This window comes from Dermochelys coriacea, chromosome 9 (assembly GCF_009764565.3).
Source record: "Dermochelys coriacea isolate rDerCor1 chromosome 9, rDerCor1.pri.v4, whole genome shotgun sequence".
Taxonomy (NCBI): Eukaryota; Metazoa; Chordata; order Testudines; family Dermochelyidae; genus Dermochelys; species Dermochelys coriacea.
The window spans coordinates 55,464,015-55,481,499 of record NC_050076.1 but is presented as its reverse complement, the minus strand read 5'-3'; the positions used below and the strand labels follow the sequence as shown (position 1 = coordinate 55,481,499).

General features: G+C 41.9%; 1 protein-coding gene across 1 annotated transcript; it reads left to right on the top strand.

Annotated features, from left to right (window-relative positions):
- The first annotated feature begins 4 nt into the window (after nt 1-4).
- On the top strand, nt 5-16,374 carry PIGX (phosphatidylinositol glycan anchor biosynthesis class X). The gene is given in 9 exon segments (XM_038416875.2): nt 5-52; nt 55-125; nt 127-148; nt 1,983-2,085; nt 3,529-3,592; nt 4,125-4,266; nt 5,539-5,752; nt 7,116-7,216; nt 15,698-16,374. Coding segments are annotated over 9 exon segments (909 nt in total). The 5' UTR covers nt 5-19; the 3' UTR covers nt 15,857-16,374.
- The last annotated feature ends 1,111 nt before the right edge of the window (nt 16,375-17,485 follow it).

Sequence of the window (17,485 nt, the reverse complement as noted above, 5' to 3'; positions counted from 1 at the left end):
GTTGCCTGAACCACAGAAAATGAAAGCGCGGCTCGCGCTCGGTTGTCGGTGGCGGGCTCCGAGTCTGCTCCTTCGAGCTCAGGCAGGCGCGGCCCTTGCCTCTGCGGGGACCTGGCCCTGTGCGGGAGAGTGCGAGGCAGGCGCGGCGGTGAGCGTGGGGTGGGAGCGGGCTGTCGGTGTCCCCCCTCCCCCGCCGCTATGGCCCGTCCAGGCAGGACCCAGGACCCAGCGCCCGAAATCCGTGTGGCGGTCTGGCCGCGTGCGGAGCGCAGACTCGTGCGGAGGATGGCGGCGCCTTGCCCGTGTGTCTGCGGGCCCTGTTCCCCCGTCACTTCTCAGAGCCTGACCTCGGCGGGGGGCCCAGGCCCCCGCCCCCGCCCCGAGTTGCGGGCGTAACTGCAGAGCCCCTTCTGTGCTGGCATGGTGGGGTGGCCGCAGCGCTGACGGGGGCCGGAGGCACATGCTCAGGAGCCCCCCAAGGCGTCTGTGTACATAAAGTGAATTGGGCGGGAGTGGGGCCTCAGCCAACATGAAGTACCGGGTCCCCAGATTTATCTCCACAGGCCTGGCGGCCGAGCCCCATCGGGTGCGCCTGGCCCCCAGGAGTGAAAGTCAAATTGAAAACAATGGTACAGGGCCAGCTCCGGCCCCAGTGGAAGGGGCGGGGCTGGGGGTCAGCGTCTCCCTGGGCTGCGCCGCCGGGGGATCCAGCGGCGATTTAAAGGGCCCAGGGCTTCGGCTGCTGTTGTTGCTACCACAGCAGCGGCCAGAACCCGGGCCCTTTTAAATCACCGGCCCGGGGGCAGCTGCTCCTCCTCCCACCCCATTGGCAGCCAGGGGGTGCAGAAGGGGCAGGGACGATCAAATGCTGCTGCGGCAGTGCTTTAAGCAGGGTTTGTGCCGTGGCAGCGCTTAAGGACCCTGCAGCATTTTAATGTCGCTGCCCCTTTTGCACGTCCCTATCGGCGGCCCTGCTGCTAGGGACCCACCAAGGCCGCAGATAGGGAGCGCAAATCAGCGGCGATGTTAAAGCGCTGACGCAGCAACGCGTTAAGCAGGGTACTTTAAAGCAAGGCGGTAGGGGCCGGGACCTACGGCTACTGTTTACCAATACGCTGTACCAGCCTGTACTACCTTACTTTCACCCCTGCCGGCTCCTTTACGATTCCTTGGCCCCCACATGTTGGCAGGCCTTCTGGCACCCATGCCTGGGAAAGATGGGGACCCGGAGACATATGGAGGCCCTACCAGTACTAGTATGTCTGTGATCCTGACAGTGACCCATCCATGCACATACCCACCCATACACCCACTCTCCCCTATGCATTGAGGGTGTGTACACTGCAGAAATAAGGTAGGTTCTACGCTAGCTCTGGTGAACATACCACTGAAGACACTGGACCTTGGGTTAGCTCAAATTAAAGTTTTCTGTCTCTATTATCCATGTGTCATAGCCTGTGTATCAGTGAACTTGACAGTGACACAGCTACACTGCAGCTGGAAGGGGTAATTCCCAGGTTCAGTAGACGCACATGTGCTAGTTTTGGTTGAGCTAGTACACTAGAAATAGTAGTGTGCATAGTGTAATGGGTGACGAGTTTGGCTAGCCATGCAAGTACAGTCCGAAATGCTAAAAACATACTTTAGATAGGTAGTCTGACCCACCACTATGGCCACATTGCTATTTTTAGAATAGCAATCAGAGCTAGCACCTGTATGTGTATGCACATGCCTACCAGATCCCCGCCAGCAGCAGTGTAGATATGCCCAGCCACAAGTTTTGATGCTAACACAGATACCAACACATTGATTCCAGCTCACATGGACAGATAAGGACAAGGACACTGATAGGCTTTGTGACATGGGAAGTGTTATTGGTGTGCATAATTACTATGATACACAGAGTTTCTGAAGATCTGATTTGAATTGAAAATCTGTTGATGAAATATTCCATATTCATAGGAGCTGTGATTTTTTTGCAGTTGCATTTGGAAATGCAGTGGCAGTGGATGGAGAAAGTGTTTCTTTGGAAAAGTATTCTCACCTTTAGAGTATCCTTGCTTGTTTGCACAGCAGGAAATTTGCGTAAGTTAAATAAATTAAAATATTTAAGCTTTCACTGAGCAAGCTGCCAAATAAATTTTCTAAGCAACTGATAATTGAAACTGATAAGAGATAATTTGTGAATTCCTCGCATACTATGAAATGAGAACGGATGTGAAATAAGAAGTGAGGGAGAGGTTATTAAACTTTCCATTGCAGAATATCCATAAATCCTGAGATTAGTTTCAAATAATACTGTGCTAATCAAACATTTTATTTCGGGGAAGAATGAACACATGTGGGACCAAAATAATCGTTGGTGTAAGCAGGTGCAACTTCATTACAGTTATTGGAGTTACTCTTCCTTATATTAGCAGTGAATTGGAGCTATAGTTTGATAAACAATGCAGAAATACAGAGATGCTTGTGGTTTTACTACTTAATCATAGAATGCTGTTTATGTATTGGTCAGTATTGAAAGAAAAGGTAAAATTTCTAAGATTATAGCTTTTGAAGGTATCACCTATGATAGGAGAAGACACAAAACAAACCCACTGTGTAGTTGCAGTTTTTTTAATTTTACATTGGAATAAAGCCTCCAAAATGCTAGCTCATCTGAAAAAGAAGCAATAATTTTCAGTTTTGTAAATATTCATTTTTTTTCTGGTATTCTGAACATTTCCCACCCTTCTCACTGAAAAGTTTTGTAGGTTTTATTAAACAACATCAGTTATAATAAATTGTTGTTAAGAATGTTTGAAATGTTAGTATAACCAAAAGCAATGTATGGTTCCTGTGCATCGTTCCTTGAATCTTTTTCTATGCTCACTACTGGAAATGATTACAGAAATCAAAAGACAAGAGTAAGTCAATTGAACTTTTCTGAGGTCCAGAAAAGTTATATTATCTTGTGCAGTGAGCGAATGTATTTTGCTCAGTTAAAAACTGACTCAGTGTGGGACCAGGTATCAAATGTCATTAGATTATTAAAATTAACTAGATTTATGTACACAGAAGTATTGTAATTGGTCAAGTGTTTTTGTCTTTTTTGATTGCTTACAGTGTATTCAGCTGTCCTTGTCACAACTGCTTAGTCTAGGCTGGAAACATCTGTAGGCCCTTGGTGGTGTTATTAAGTAACACAATCTGTATTTAGTTAGGACCCAGTCCTGCAAACACTTACACACATGCTTAACTTTAAGCATGTATTTGTTTGTAGGGTTTGGATTTTACGTCTGAGAGCAGGAGAGCCAAAGAGAATGGCAGGTTTCTGGCTGTGTCCAGTGACTTAAAATCCCCTTTATACTGACCACAACTGGGGCCTGTCTCTTGTTTACCATCTTTACTGATTCTACAGTCGCTTCTTCTAGACAGGTAGTAAATTCAGAATTTGCTGTAGCTAGTTAAAGTAGCTTATCATTTTTAGTCCTAACAATGTAGGCAATGCTATAAACGCTGTAAAAATTTATTTTGTGGTGTTTTCAGCTGCACAGGCCACTTGTCCTGATATCACCGTGACTCAACAGCTTCTGAAAGAGGGATTTCATAGGTGAGTTGATGACAGCCATGTACTTGAGCAATGCATCAGTTGCTAGTTACGCAGGGCCCCTGTTCTGCAAACGTGCATGTACTTAACTGTATGCATGTGAGTAGCTCTATTGAACTCATGCATAATTGAACAAATGCATTGCACTGTATTCAGTGGGATTACTCATGAGTAAGGGTAAGCATATATATAGGTGTTGGCAGGATCAGGGCTTAAATATTTAGTGGCCACCTATTAGTTATGTCATGGCAAGAACATGAAGCCAACACGAAAATGTATTTCTGAGTATTTTCAGTAATACTGGTGCATAAGTGGGGAATTAACAAAAAAGAGACATGTTGGTTTTCAAAGATATGGAAATACAATAAAATATTGTTTTCTAAAAGGAAAAGGTCAGATTCTAGATAGATAAATGTTGTTTTCTATATTCTCAGAGCATACTACAAATAGTAGAGAGCCACATCTAATATTTGAGATGATCTGTTTAAATTTTGTGCAGTTATTTGAAATTTGTGCTAACATTTCTTTTTTTAAGAGAGCTGCTAACAAAGGTAGAACTTGGTGCAAGGGATGAAGCCATAGGAAGCTGCACTGTGGCAATTAAAGAACACCTACCAACAGGACTATATGTGGATCCCTATGAGTTAGCATCATTGCAACAGCACAACCTAACAGAGGTACGATGTCCAAGTGGTCATGTTGATTTGGTTGGAAGTGGTTCAAACAATAAAAAACATATGATTTGAATATTTGTGAGTAAATATCCAGTGTCTATAATTTGAAACATTAGCATGAAGATGAACTTTCATCTGCCATTCCGATTTGCCCCTTCCCTCTTATGACAGAGCTTTCTACTATGTAGGGGCACAGTCATGGATGGAAACTAGAATGAAGGGAAAACAGCTTGCATTAGATTGAAGTAACTGTCCAGGAGTTGTTAGGTAAGACGATCCTGAGGCTCTGAGGAACTTCCCCAGAAGATGTGATTATAGTGCAGTTGGAAGACATGTAGGGTACTTCTATAGGATTCTCTTATTAGTTATATAGGTAGTGTGTTTTTCAGAATATTGGGTGTGAATATATTGGCTCTCGAGCAATATAGACTTGTACAGAGTGCAGGGGAGGATGGAGGTATTATGGTTTATGCTGACACCAGTGACCTGGGGAACTGTAGGAAAGAGGCCCTGGAAGCTAAATTTATCCATATAGTTTAGAAAAAGTTTATGGGACTCTACTAAAGCATTTCTTCAAAATGCTCCAGGTTCTTTCACACATGGCCTACTGGGAAACAAGAAGTTTCAGCAAATGCATGCAAAGTAATTGTTAGAGCACTTTGGGATCCTTGGGAATGAGGAAGGATGGCGTTGTGTTTAAGGTGCTATACTGAGACTTGGGAGACTTGTTTCAGGTTCCTGACTCTGCCACAAACAATCTGTGTGACCTCAGACAAGTCCCTTAATCTGTGTCCCTCAGTTCTTCCTCTGTAAAGTGGAGATGATGATCTCTTTATTCCATCCTTTGTCTATCTTGTCTATTTAGGTTGTAAGACCTGTCTCTTACTATGTGTAGTTATGATGCTGAACACAATGGGACCCCAAACTCCATTGGAATCTTTAGGCAGTACTGTAATATAAATTTAAAATATTGGCCCAAATGTAGTCCTCAGGTAACTACCGTAATGCCACTGAAGTCAGCAGCATAACTGTGATGGGCACTATATGAATAGGACAGACACAGAATGAACATGGCTCATTTTATTTTAGTCATCCTGAGGAAAAAGATCTCTAGTCTGGGAATTAAATTGTTGTCTCCCTCATGACATTGTAATAGGGTACCTTGACAGGTTGACTCTTTTAGTCATTTTAATCCTGTATTCCCTATATAACAATATCAGTGTGTTTTTCATGACATTCATTCATCTGTATTGACTATGTCTGTGTTTTCCACAGGCTCTGATGTTTTCAGATACTGTTGATGTGGAATCTCCTGAGTACTTAGCCACAGACCTTGCCATTGTTGTTTACATGAAACCTGACCCTCAGTGTGCTCGGTGTTTTAAAGCCATGTTGCCTGTGCACTGCCGGTATCACCGGCCAACAGAGGATGATGGGGAAGCATTTTCTCTTCTGAAGAGTCCAGAAATATTGATTCATTGCCATAAAAGTGAGAAATACATATAGCTCCTACTTTGTTGTATGAAATAGGGAGGGATTAGAGAAATAATATTACCATATAGAATGTGAAATCCAGACTTTTGGGAAAATCACTGGTGGAGAGAGGTATGTGGATAGTCATTTAAAAATTGGGAAAATAGTGACTGCAAATAAAGGGCAAATTATTTTTTTACATCTATTTGGATCAATGCTACTTTATCCTGACAAAGGGCTAATTTAGGTCTAGTTGTTAATAAACTTCTTGGAAATCCCACCCCAGGTGAAGGAGGATTGTATCCCCTAATATGGGTCTTTAAGATGGGAGTGTTGACAGTTGGCCTGCTCCTTAGAATCCCTGTAGAATCTGAATTGATGAAGGGTTGTATGGCCCACCCGTTTCCACAGCATTCTACTTTGCAATTGATGCAGTTCATGGTTTAGCCTATACAAAGGAAAGTTGAACTATATCAATCAAAAGTATTCCGGTACTTTCCAGCCCTCACAATGTTTAAGTAGGAATATCTTTGTAGGGATTCTTGACTTTCTGAGAGATGGAATGATAGGGGCCTAGGACTCTTTATTTAAAAAAAAAATCCAATATCTCATAATAATGAATCATTTAAAATCTTATACACAATCAAGTCCCCACTCCTACTACAAATGTGTTTCTTTTCAAGAGACCGACTCTCCCTAGCTCACCACCAAACCAGATATGTGAATACGTTTCTCACCTTTATGTCTTTACTCAGGCATTATTTGATGGATTATTTTCACTCTTACATCTTTGGGACTGTAGGGGGGTTCTATATACTTTGATAATGGGATCTCAAGACTCTTTGCCTTCCCTTGTCTCCCTGCCACCTATAGTAAGCTTTAATGGTAGGGGGGATCCACATTTTGAAGTAATAGACTAAATTTAAAAAATAGCATTGCAGAGATACAACAGGAGTCCATAAAGAGAAATGTTAAAATAGGTTATTATGGAATATGGTGGAGGCAGGAACCATAGCAGGGCTGGAAATTAGAGACAGCCCATTGACCAATGGTGAAATCCTGGTGCCATTTGAATCGTATTTCACCCCCATTTGCTATTCAGTGGGGCTAGGATTTCACCACTGGTGTAGACTTTCTTATATATCCAAAAATTTGTTGAGTTTAAGGATTTATGAAAGGGACTGATGGCACTAGTTTGGATCTGCAGGTTTCCCAGCGAAGTTCTTCCAGTGTTGATGTTCTTTCACCCCTTAGCTTTTAGTGAGTAGAGACTGCTAAACTGCATGATGGACAGATATCCCCTTTGAAAGGATTTTGCATTCCATATATTGCTTCATCCTGGTCTGATTCTTGGTGTAACATACTTCTGCTTTCCCTAGGTTTCCCATCAGTTGAATGTTGGAAGTATTCTAAAGTTGAAGCTCCATGTTCAGTGAGAAACAGGCATATCTGTCATTGGAACAATGTGAAGTACAAACCTGTAAGTTCCTATTTCAGACCGGAAGGGGCCTCCTAGATCATTTAATCTAGTCGCTTGCTATCGCAGACAGCCCTGTCATATAATCCCATTCATAAACTTGTAAGAACATAAGAACAGCCATACTGGGTTAGACCAATGGTCCAACTAGCCAGTATCCTGCCTTCTGACAGTGGCCCATGCCAGGTGCCCCAGAGGGAATGAACAGAACAGGTAATCATCGAGTGATCCATCCCCTGTCACCCATGCCCAGCTTCTGGCAAACAGAGGCTAGGGACACCATCCCTGCCCATCCTGGCTAATAACTATTTATGGACCTATCCTCCATGAATTTATCTAGTTCTTTTTTCAATCCTGTTATAGTCTTGACCTTCACAACATCCTCTAAAAAGAAAAGGAGTACTCTAAGGAGTGGCACCTTAGAGACTAACAAATTTATTTGAGCATAAGCTTTTGTGAGCTACAGCTCACTTCATCGGATGTATTCAGTGGAAAATACAGTGGGGAAATTTATATACACACACAGAGAACATGAAGCAATGGGTTTTATCATACACACTGTAAGGAGAGTGATCACTTAAGATGAGCTATTACCAGCAGGAAGTGGAGGGGAGGAAGAAAACCTTTTGTGGTGATAATCAAGGTGGGCCATTTCCAGCAGTTGACAAGAACGTCTGAGGAACAGTGGGGGGTGGGGGGGAATAACCTGGGGAAATAGTTTTACTTTGTGTAATGACCCATCCACTCCCAGTTTCTATTCAAGCCTAAGTTAATTGTATCCAGTTTGCAAATTAATTCCAATTCAGCAGTCTCTTGTTGGAGTCTGTTTTTGAAGCTTTTTTATTGAAGAATAGCCACTCTCAGGACTGTAATCGAGTGACCAGAGAGATTGAAGTGTTCTCCGACTGGTTTTTGAATGTTATAATTTACAACACACACTTTGCTTCTCTACAAAAGAAAAAGGACACTAAACTATCTAAGCTACTACATGCCACAAGGGGCCACAACAGTGGTTCCCTTAACCCACCCAGCAATATTGTTAATCTATCCAACTATACTCTTAGCCCAGCAGAAGAATATGTCCTATCTCGGGGCCTCTCCTTTTGCCCCTCCACCTCCACGAACATGATACAGTTCTGTGGTGACCTAAATAGAATTCTATTTTCGACGTCTCCGACTCAAGGAATATTTCCAAAACACCTCTGAACAACATACTAACCCACAGAGACCTTCCTACCAACACTACAAAAAGAAGGATTCTGGGTGGACTCCTCCTGAAGGTCGAAACAACAGACTGGACTTCTACACAGAGTGCTTCTGCCGACGTGCACGGGCTGAAATTGTGGAAAAGCAGCATCACTTGCCCCATAACCTCAGCCGTGCAGCACACAATGCCATCCACAGCCTCAGAAACAACTCTGACATCATAATCAAAACGGCTGACAAAGGAGGTGCTGTCGTCATCATGAATAGGTCGGAGTATGAACAAGAGGCTACTAGGCAGCTCTCCAACACCACTTTCTACAAGCCATTACCCTCTGATCCAAATGAGGGTTACCAAAAGAAACTACAACATTTGCTCAAGAAACTCCCTGAAAAAGCACAAGAACAAATCCGCACAGACACACCCCTCGAACCCTGACCTGGGGTATTCGATCTGCTACCCAAGATCAATAAACCTGGAAATCCTGGATGCCCCATCATCTCGGGCATTGGCGCCCTAACAGCAGGATTGTCTGGCTATGTAGACTCCCTCCTCAGGCCCTACGCTACCAGCACTCTCAGCTATCTTCGAGACACCACTGACTTCCTGAGGAAACTACAATCCATCGGTGATCTTCCTAAAAACACCATCCTGGCCACTATGGATGTAGAAGCCCTCTACACCAACATTCCACACAAAGATGGACTACAAGCTGTCAGGAACAGTATCCCTGATAATATCACAGCTAACCTGGTAGCTGAACTTTGTGACTTTGTCGTCACCCATAACTGTTTCACATTTGGGGACAATATATACCTTCAAATCAGCGACACTGCGATGGTACCCGCATGGCCCCACAATATGCCAACCTTTTTATGGCTGACTAAGAACAACGCTTCCTCAGCCTTCGGCCCCTAATGCCCCTACTCTACTTGCGCTACATTGATGACATCTTCATCATCTGGACTCATGGAAAAGAAGCCCTTGAGGAATTCCACCATGATTTCAACAATTTCCATCCCACCATCAACCTCAGCCTGGACCAGTCCACACAAGAGATCCACTTCCTGGACACTACGGTGCTAATAAGCAATGGTCACATAAACACCACCCTATACCGGAAACCTGCTGAACGCTATTCCTACTTACATGCCTCTAGCTTTCACCCAGATCACACCACACAATCCATTGTCTACAGCCAAGCTCTGTGATACAACCGCATTTGCTCCAACCCCTCAGACAGAGACAAACACCTACAAGATCTCTATCAAGCATTCTTACAACTACAATACCCACCTGCTGAAGTGAAGAAACAGATTGACAAAGCCAGAAGAGTATCCAGAAGTCGCCTACTACAGGACAGGCCCAACAAAGAAAATAACAGAACGCCACTAGCCATCACCTTCAGCCCCCAACTAAAACCTCTCCAACGCATCATCAAGGATCTACAACCTATCCTGAAGGACGACCCATCACTCTCACAGATCTTGGGAGACAGGCCAGTCTTTGCTTACAGGCAGCCCCCCAACCTGAAGCAAATACTCACCAGCAACCACACAACAGAACCACTAACCCAGGAACCTATCCTTGCAACAAAGCCCGTTGCCAACTCTGTCCACATATCTATTCAGGGGACACCATCATAGGGCCTAATCACATCAGCCACACAATCAGAGGCTCGTTCACTTGCGCATCTACCAATGTGATGTATGCCATCATGTGCCAACAATGCCCCTCTGCCATGTACATTGGTCATACTGGACAGTCTCTATGTAAAAGAATGAATGGACACAAATCAGACGTCAAGAATTATAACATTCAAAAACCAGTCGGAGAACACTTCAATCTCTCTGGTCACTCGATTACAGACCTGAGAGTGGCTATCCTTCAACAAAAAAAACTTCAAAAACAGACTCCAACGAGAGACTGCTGAATTGGAATTAATTTGCAAACTGGATACAATTAACTTAGGCTTGAATAGAGACTGCGAGTGGATGGGTCATTACATAAAGTAAAACTATTCCCCCCCCCCACTGTTCCTCAGACGTTCTTGTCAACTGCTGGAAATGGCCCACCTTGATTATCACCACAAAAGGTTTTCTTCCTCCCTCCCACTTCCTGCTGGTAATAGCTCATCTTAAGTGATAACTCTCCTTACAGTATGTATGATAAAACCCATTTTTTCATGTTCTCTGTATGTGTATATAAATCTCCCCACTGTATTTTCCACTGAATGCATCCGATGAAGTGAGCTGTAGCTCACGAAAGCTTATGCTCAAATAAATTTGTTAGTCTCTAAGGTGCCACAAGTACTCCTTTTCTTTTTGCGAATACAGACTACGGGTGCTACTCTGAAACAACATCCTCTGGAATGAAACAACATTCCACAGATTGACTCTGCATTGTGTGAAGAAATACTTCTTTTTGTTTGTTTAAACCTGTTGCCTATTAATTTCATTGGGTGAATCCTAGTTCTTGTGTTATGAGAAGGAGTAAATAACACTTCCTTATTTTCTTTCTCCATACCAGTCATGATTTTATAGACCTTATCATATCACCCCTTAGTCATCTCTTTTCCGAGCTGAAAAGTCCAAGTCTTATTAATCTCTCCTCATATGGAAGCTGTTCCATACCCCTAATCATATTTATTGCCCTTTTCTGAACCTTTTCCAATATATCTTTTTTGAGATGAGGTGACCACATCTGCACGCAGTATTCAAGATGTGGCATACCATGGATCTGTATAGAGGCAATATGACACTTTCTGTCCTACTATATATCCCCCTCCTAATGATTCCTAACATTCTGCTAGCTTCCTTGCCTGCCCTTGCATATTGAGTGGATGTTTTCAGAGAACTATCCTCAAGAACTCCAAGATCTCTTTCTTGAGTGTTAACAGATAATTTAGACCCCATCATTTTATATGTATAGTTTGGATCATGCTTTCCAATGTGTATACTCTGCATTTATCAACATTGAATTTCATCTGCCACCTTGCCGTCCAGTCACCCAGTTCCGTGAGATCCCTCTGCAGCTTTTGAGTAGTTTTGCATCATCTGCAAATTTTGCCACTGTACTTTTTACCACTTTTTCTAGATCATTTATGGTCCCAGTACAGACCCCGGGGGGACACCACTATTTACCTCCCTCCATTCTGAAAACTGACCATTTATTCCTACCCTTGTTTCCTATCTTTTAACTAGTTACCAATCCATGAGAGGACCTTCCCATCCCATGATAGCCACCTTGCCCAAGAGCCTTTGGTGAGGGACCTTGTCAAAGGCTTTCTGAAAACCTAAATACACTATATCCACTGGATCCCCCTTGTCCACATGCTTGCCAACCCCCTCAAATAATTTTAGTAGATTGGTATGGCATGATTTCCCTTTTCAAAAACCATGTTGACTCTTCCCCAACAAATTATGTTCATCTATGTGTCTGACAATTCTGTTCTTTACTATAGTTTCAACCAGTTTGCCCGGTATTAAAGTCAGGCTCACTGGTCTGTAAATGCCGAGGTCACCTCTGAAGCCCTTTTTAAAAGTTGGTGTCACATTACCTATCCTCCAGTCATTTGGTACAGAAGCTGATTTAAATGATAGGTTACAAACCACAGTTAATAGTTCTGCAATTTCACATTTGAGTTCCTTCAGAACTCTTGGGTGAATACCGTCCGGTCCTGGGGACTTATTACTGTTTAATTTATCAGTTTGTTCCAAAACCTCCTCTAATGTTACCTCAATCTGGGACAGTTCTTCAGATTTGTCACCTAAAAAGAATGGCTCAGGTTTGGAAATCTCCCTCACATCCTCAGCCATGAAGACCAATGCAAAGAATTCATTTTGTTTCTCTGCAATAGCCTTATTGTCCTTGAGCTCTCCATTAGCATCTCGATCGTCCAGTGGCCCCACTGGTTATTTAGCAGGCTTCCTGCTTCTGATGTACTTTCAAAAAAATTTGCTATTGCTTTTCTGAGTCTTTGGCTAGCTGTTCAGATTCTTTTTTGGCCTTCCTAATTATATTTTTACACTTTACTTGTCAGAGTTTATGCTCCTTTCCGTTTTCCTCACTAGAATTTAACTTATCCTTTTTAAAGAATGCCTTTTGCCTCTCTCTGCTTCTTTTACTTTGTGGTTTAACCACGGTGGCACTTTTTTGGTTCTCTGTGTTTTTTTAATTTGGGGTATGCATTTAAGTTGAGCCTCTATTATGTTGTCGAGCTTCATTTTAAAACTAGGTTGGTTGTTTGCACCTACCACTCCTACTGGGAGGCTGTTCCAGAACCTCATGCCTCTGATGGTTAGAAACCTTCTAATTTCCAGCCTAAACTTGTTCCCGTCCAGTTTGTCCCCATTTGTTCTTTTGCCAATGTTGTCCTTTTTCTTAAATAGCTCTTCTCCCTCCCTGGTGTTTACCCAACTCTTGTATTCATAGAGAGTAGTCATATTCCCTCTCAACCTTTGTTCTGCTAATCCAAACAAGCCAAGCTTTTTTAGTCTCCTCTTGTAAGATAGACTCTACATTCCCTAATCATTTCTGCACCTGTTCGAGTTTGAATCCATGTTTCTTGAACATGGGTGACCAGAACAGTACACAGTATTCCCAGTGAGGTCTGACCAGTACCTTGTACAATGACATTAATACTTCCCAATGTCTACTTGAAATATCTTGCCTGATACATCCTAGGATTGCATTTGTCTTTTTTTTATGGCCACATTGCATTGGTGCTCATAGTCACCCTGTGATCAGCTTATGCACCTAAGTCTTTCTCCTCCTCAGTGTTTTCAACTGATGAGCCCCCAGCTTAAATGAGAAATAGTTACTTGATTATTTTTTAATTTTATCTGCCCATAACTACTCCTAACAATGTCTAGCATATTTGGTGCCGGGGTCAGTGGGGAGTGGGAAAAATGGTGGAACTCAACTCATGCTCTACTTCCATTAAAGGATTTTTCTTGCATACACCCTTACGAGAACTGACTGGTCTATAATTCCCTGGGTTGTCCTTTATTCTCCTTTTTTATACACAGGTACTATATTTGTCCTTTTCCAGTCCTCTGGGATCTCTCCTGTGTTCCATGAGTTCTCAGAGATAATCGCTAATGGCTCAGAGGTGTCTTCAGCCAGTTCCCTGAGTATTCTAGAATGTATTTCATCAGGCCCTGCTGACCTGAAGACATCTAACTTGTTGATTCTTAACTTGTTTTCCTATATGAGCCTCAGATCCTACCCCATTTGCACTGATGTTCATTATGTTTGTTGTCTAATAACTGCTAACTTTTTTTGATGGAAACTGAAACAAAAACGTCATTTGACACTTCTGCCATTACTGCGTTTTCTGTTATTGTCTTTCCTTCCTCCATTGACTAATGGGCTTACCTTGTCCTTGGTCTTTTTCTTGCTTCTAAAGTATTTGTAAAATGTTTTCTTGTTACTCTTTATGTCCGTAGCTAGTTTAATCTCATTTTGTGCCTTGGCCTTTCTAATTTTGTTCCTAAATGTGTTGTTTTTTAATATTCATTCTTCATAATTTTACCTAGTTTCCACTTTTGCTCTCTCTGTACATTCTGTGCTGTCCTTTTCCTTGATGACGGTTGCTATCTCTGGACCTTTCCCCCTCCTGTAGTGATTTACCTGGAGCCCTGAGGTATAACTGATGTTATGCATTGGTCTTCATAACTAGGCTTGGCAGAATTCTATTTTTTTATATATATAATTTTGATGGTTAATATAGATGTTTATTTTTAAGCATTTTCTCAGTTTTTACCAATTTAAATTTTCACAGTTGTGGGAAATTGAGGGTCAGACAATAATTATTTAATTATAGGAGATGCTGAGATTCAAAAAGTTAAAGCTCTATAACCACTGAAATACAAATTGTCAACATCACATGTCAGAATATACAAAATAAATATCCTTATTCTAATAAGTTCTCAAGCAGCATTTTTCTTACTTTGCTTCTCTGTAAATTTTTATTATCATTGATGGAAATATTTTTTCATCTGGTGTGTGTACAGTGAAATAGACGCTTACTGACATTTAACAATAAAAATCTAATCCTTCCAAGCCTATGCATAAGGATTTTACTCCTGGTTTGAAGAACAAAAGGAGGAAGAAGAAAAGGAGTACTTGTGGCACCTTAGAGACTAACAAATTTATTTGAGCATAAGCTTTTGTGAGCTACAGCTCACTTCATCGGAAGGAGGAAGGTGAATGTGAATGTTCTTGGGTTCATACATTTTGTGTTGGAAGATTATTTTTAGAGAAAAGTTTAAAGAACGATATAGGGAAAGGCCTTTCATGCCAATCTGGATGCAAACCTATGGCTTATGTCTCTGATGAAGTTTTTTTTATTTCATTTACACTGGTTCTGGATTCAAGTCCTTGATACAGCACTTGCTTTGAAACTCAACAGTGCTGCCGTAGTGCAGAGATTCTGAAATAAGAGTGACCTGGCACAGTAATTTGAGCAACTCTGCATCTCAGAAATCTTTGGAGGCCAGAGAACATTAAAGGTGACCTGCAAATGATTTAAAGAAAGTGGTGTTTGTGGCTTTTTGGCTTCTTTATATATAAAGACAGCATGAAAGCTTTTGGTCAGTTTTTCTTTTTCTTTTTCTTTTTCTTTTTCTTTTCTTTTCTTTTCTTTTCCCCATGGAAAGATCAGGAATATTATGTCTGGTCACCTGCTTTTACTGGAGGACTTCTTGTTTGCTATTCTTGACAAAAATGTTCAGGACTTCGTTAATAATAAGGAGCATAAAAGGATGCAAGCCCTTTTTTTGTCTTTGCAGGTCAGAGTTACATGAGAGTTATTTATCCAGGTATTCATTCCATAAGCTTATTTCTCCAGTCCTACAGTGTGCAGAAGTTGCATAATGTCCCTAATGTCAAGGCTAATATAAGAGCAAAGCTGTAGAGAAAATAAATGAACAGTACAGTGCCTCTGGTACTGTGTACCAGATAAATGCCCCAGAAGTTCAAGAAGAAGCCAGTTCTTAAGATGGGCAGACAGACCAAATGGAAATGTCTCTTCCCCCAGCTTTGACTTTTGAACTCCAATACTGTATGAAAAGATAAATCTTGTAAATGAACGGAGAGCGCCTGAGCAACTAGAGTGGTTAAATGATGTTGAGGGCTGTTTACTAACATTAAATAGACTGTGCTGTGAAGCTTGCTTAATTACTATATATAAACGAGAAACAAAAGCTTTTGAAAATGGAATAATAGCTCAAGAATATGTTTTTACTCGGGTTTAACATCCAACTCTCTCTTCATAGGTAAATAAGGAAGTGATACTGCAGGTTCCAGTGGGGCTCAAACAACATGGTGCCTTGGTATGTGCAGTGACTTTTCTTACCACCGTCCTGTGCTCCAGTCTGGTTCTTGCAGCTGTATGCAAATATGGACACTTCTCCTTGGTGCACTGCTCAGAATGAAACTGAGCAAGACTTTATAGCTGGAGTAAGTACGAAACAATGAGTACCATGCATTAAATTTAACTGAATGCAAACTTAGTCAGTTCCATTTAGGGTTCCATAAATGGAATGCAATTTATTATCTATCACCTGTATTACGGTAATGCCTAGAGGACCCATCTGAGATCATGACCCTTGTGTGCCAGGCACTGTACAAACACCTAGTAAGAGACCATCCCTGCACTAAAGAACGTGCATTCTAAATAGACAAAGCAGACAAAGGATGGGAGGGAGAACAAAGACAGAGAGAGATGAGGTGACTTTCCCAAGGTCATGCACCAATTCATTGGCAGAGCTGGGAACAGAACTCAGGTCTCCTGTCTCCTAATCTAGTGTGCCCTATGTGCTGGACCACAATGCTCTCGTTACACATTCTTCTTCCAAGATTTTAAACAAACTGACTTGGTAGATTGATTATTATCAGATAAAGAAGTTCCCTGGTCATTAAACGTTTGAATTTTAAACTGTTACATAATTAAGCTCTGTTGTATTTGAATTTGTTTTGTGAGGCTGTACATTTAACCTGGAACAGGAAAGGATTTCCAAGTATTGGAAAGACACAATGATCTCCGTTTTATTAACGTTGACTTGCAGGAGGCAGCCAGATTTATATGATTTTAAAGAGGTCTTAAAATTTGGAAGAAACTTGCAGGTGTTTACTGAGTAAATCAGAAGCTGGACTAATAACTCTGATTTTTTAGAGGATAATAGGGCCTGTGAAATAATAGAGCCTTATCCAAATAGGAATTATTTTGAGAAAGTTCTATGGCATGTTTCAGAGTAGCAGCCGTGTTAGTCTGTATTCGCAAAAAGAAAAGGAGTACTTGTGGCACCTTAGAGACTAACAAATTTATTAGAGCATAAGCTTTTGTGAGCTACAGCTCACTTCATCGGATGCATTTGGTGGAAAAAACAGAGGAGAGATTTATATACACACACACAGAGAACATGAAACAATGGGTTTATCATACACACTGTAAGGAGAGTGATCACTTAAGATAAGCCATCACCAACAGCAGGGGGGGGGAAGGAGGAAAACCTTTCATGGTGACAAGCAGGTAGGCTAATTCCAGCAGTTAACAAGAATATCAGAGGAACAGTGGGGGGTGGGGTGGGAGGGAGAAATACCATGGGGAAATAGTTTTACTTTGTGTAATGACTCATCCATTCCCAGTCTCTATTCAAGCCTAAGTTAATTGTATCCAGTTTGCAAATTAATTCCAATTCAGCAGTCTCTCGTTGGAGTCTGTTTTTGAAGCTTTTTTGTTGAAGTATAGCCACTCTTAGGTCTGTGATCGAGTGACTAGAGAGATTGAAGTGTTCTCCAACTGGTTTTTGAATGTTATAATTCTTGACATCTGATTTGTGTCCATTCATTCTTTTACGTAGAGACTGTCCAGTTTGGCCAATGTACATGGCAGAGGGGCATTGCTGGCACATGATGGCATATATCACGTTGGTAGATGCGCAGGTGAACGAGCCTCTGATAGTGTGGCTGATGTGATTAGGCCCTATGATGGTATCCCCTGAATAGATATGTGGACAGAGTTGGCAACGGGCTTTGTTGCAAGGATAGGTTCCTGGGTTAGT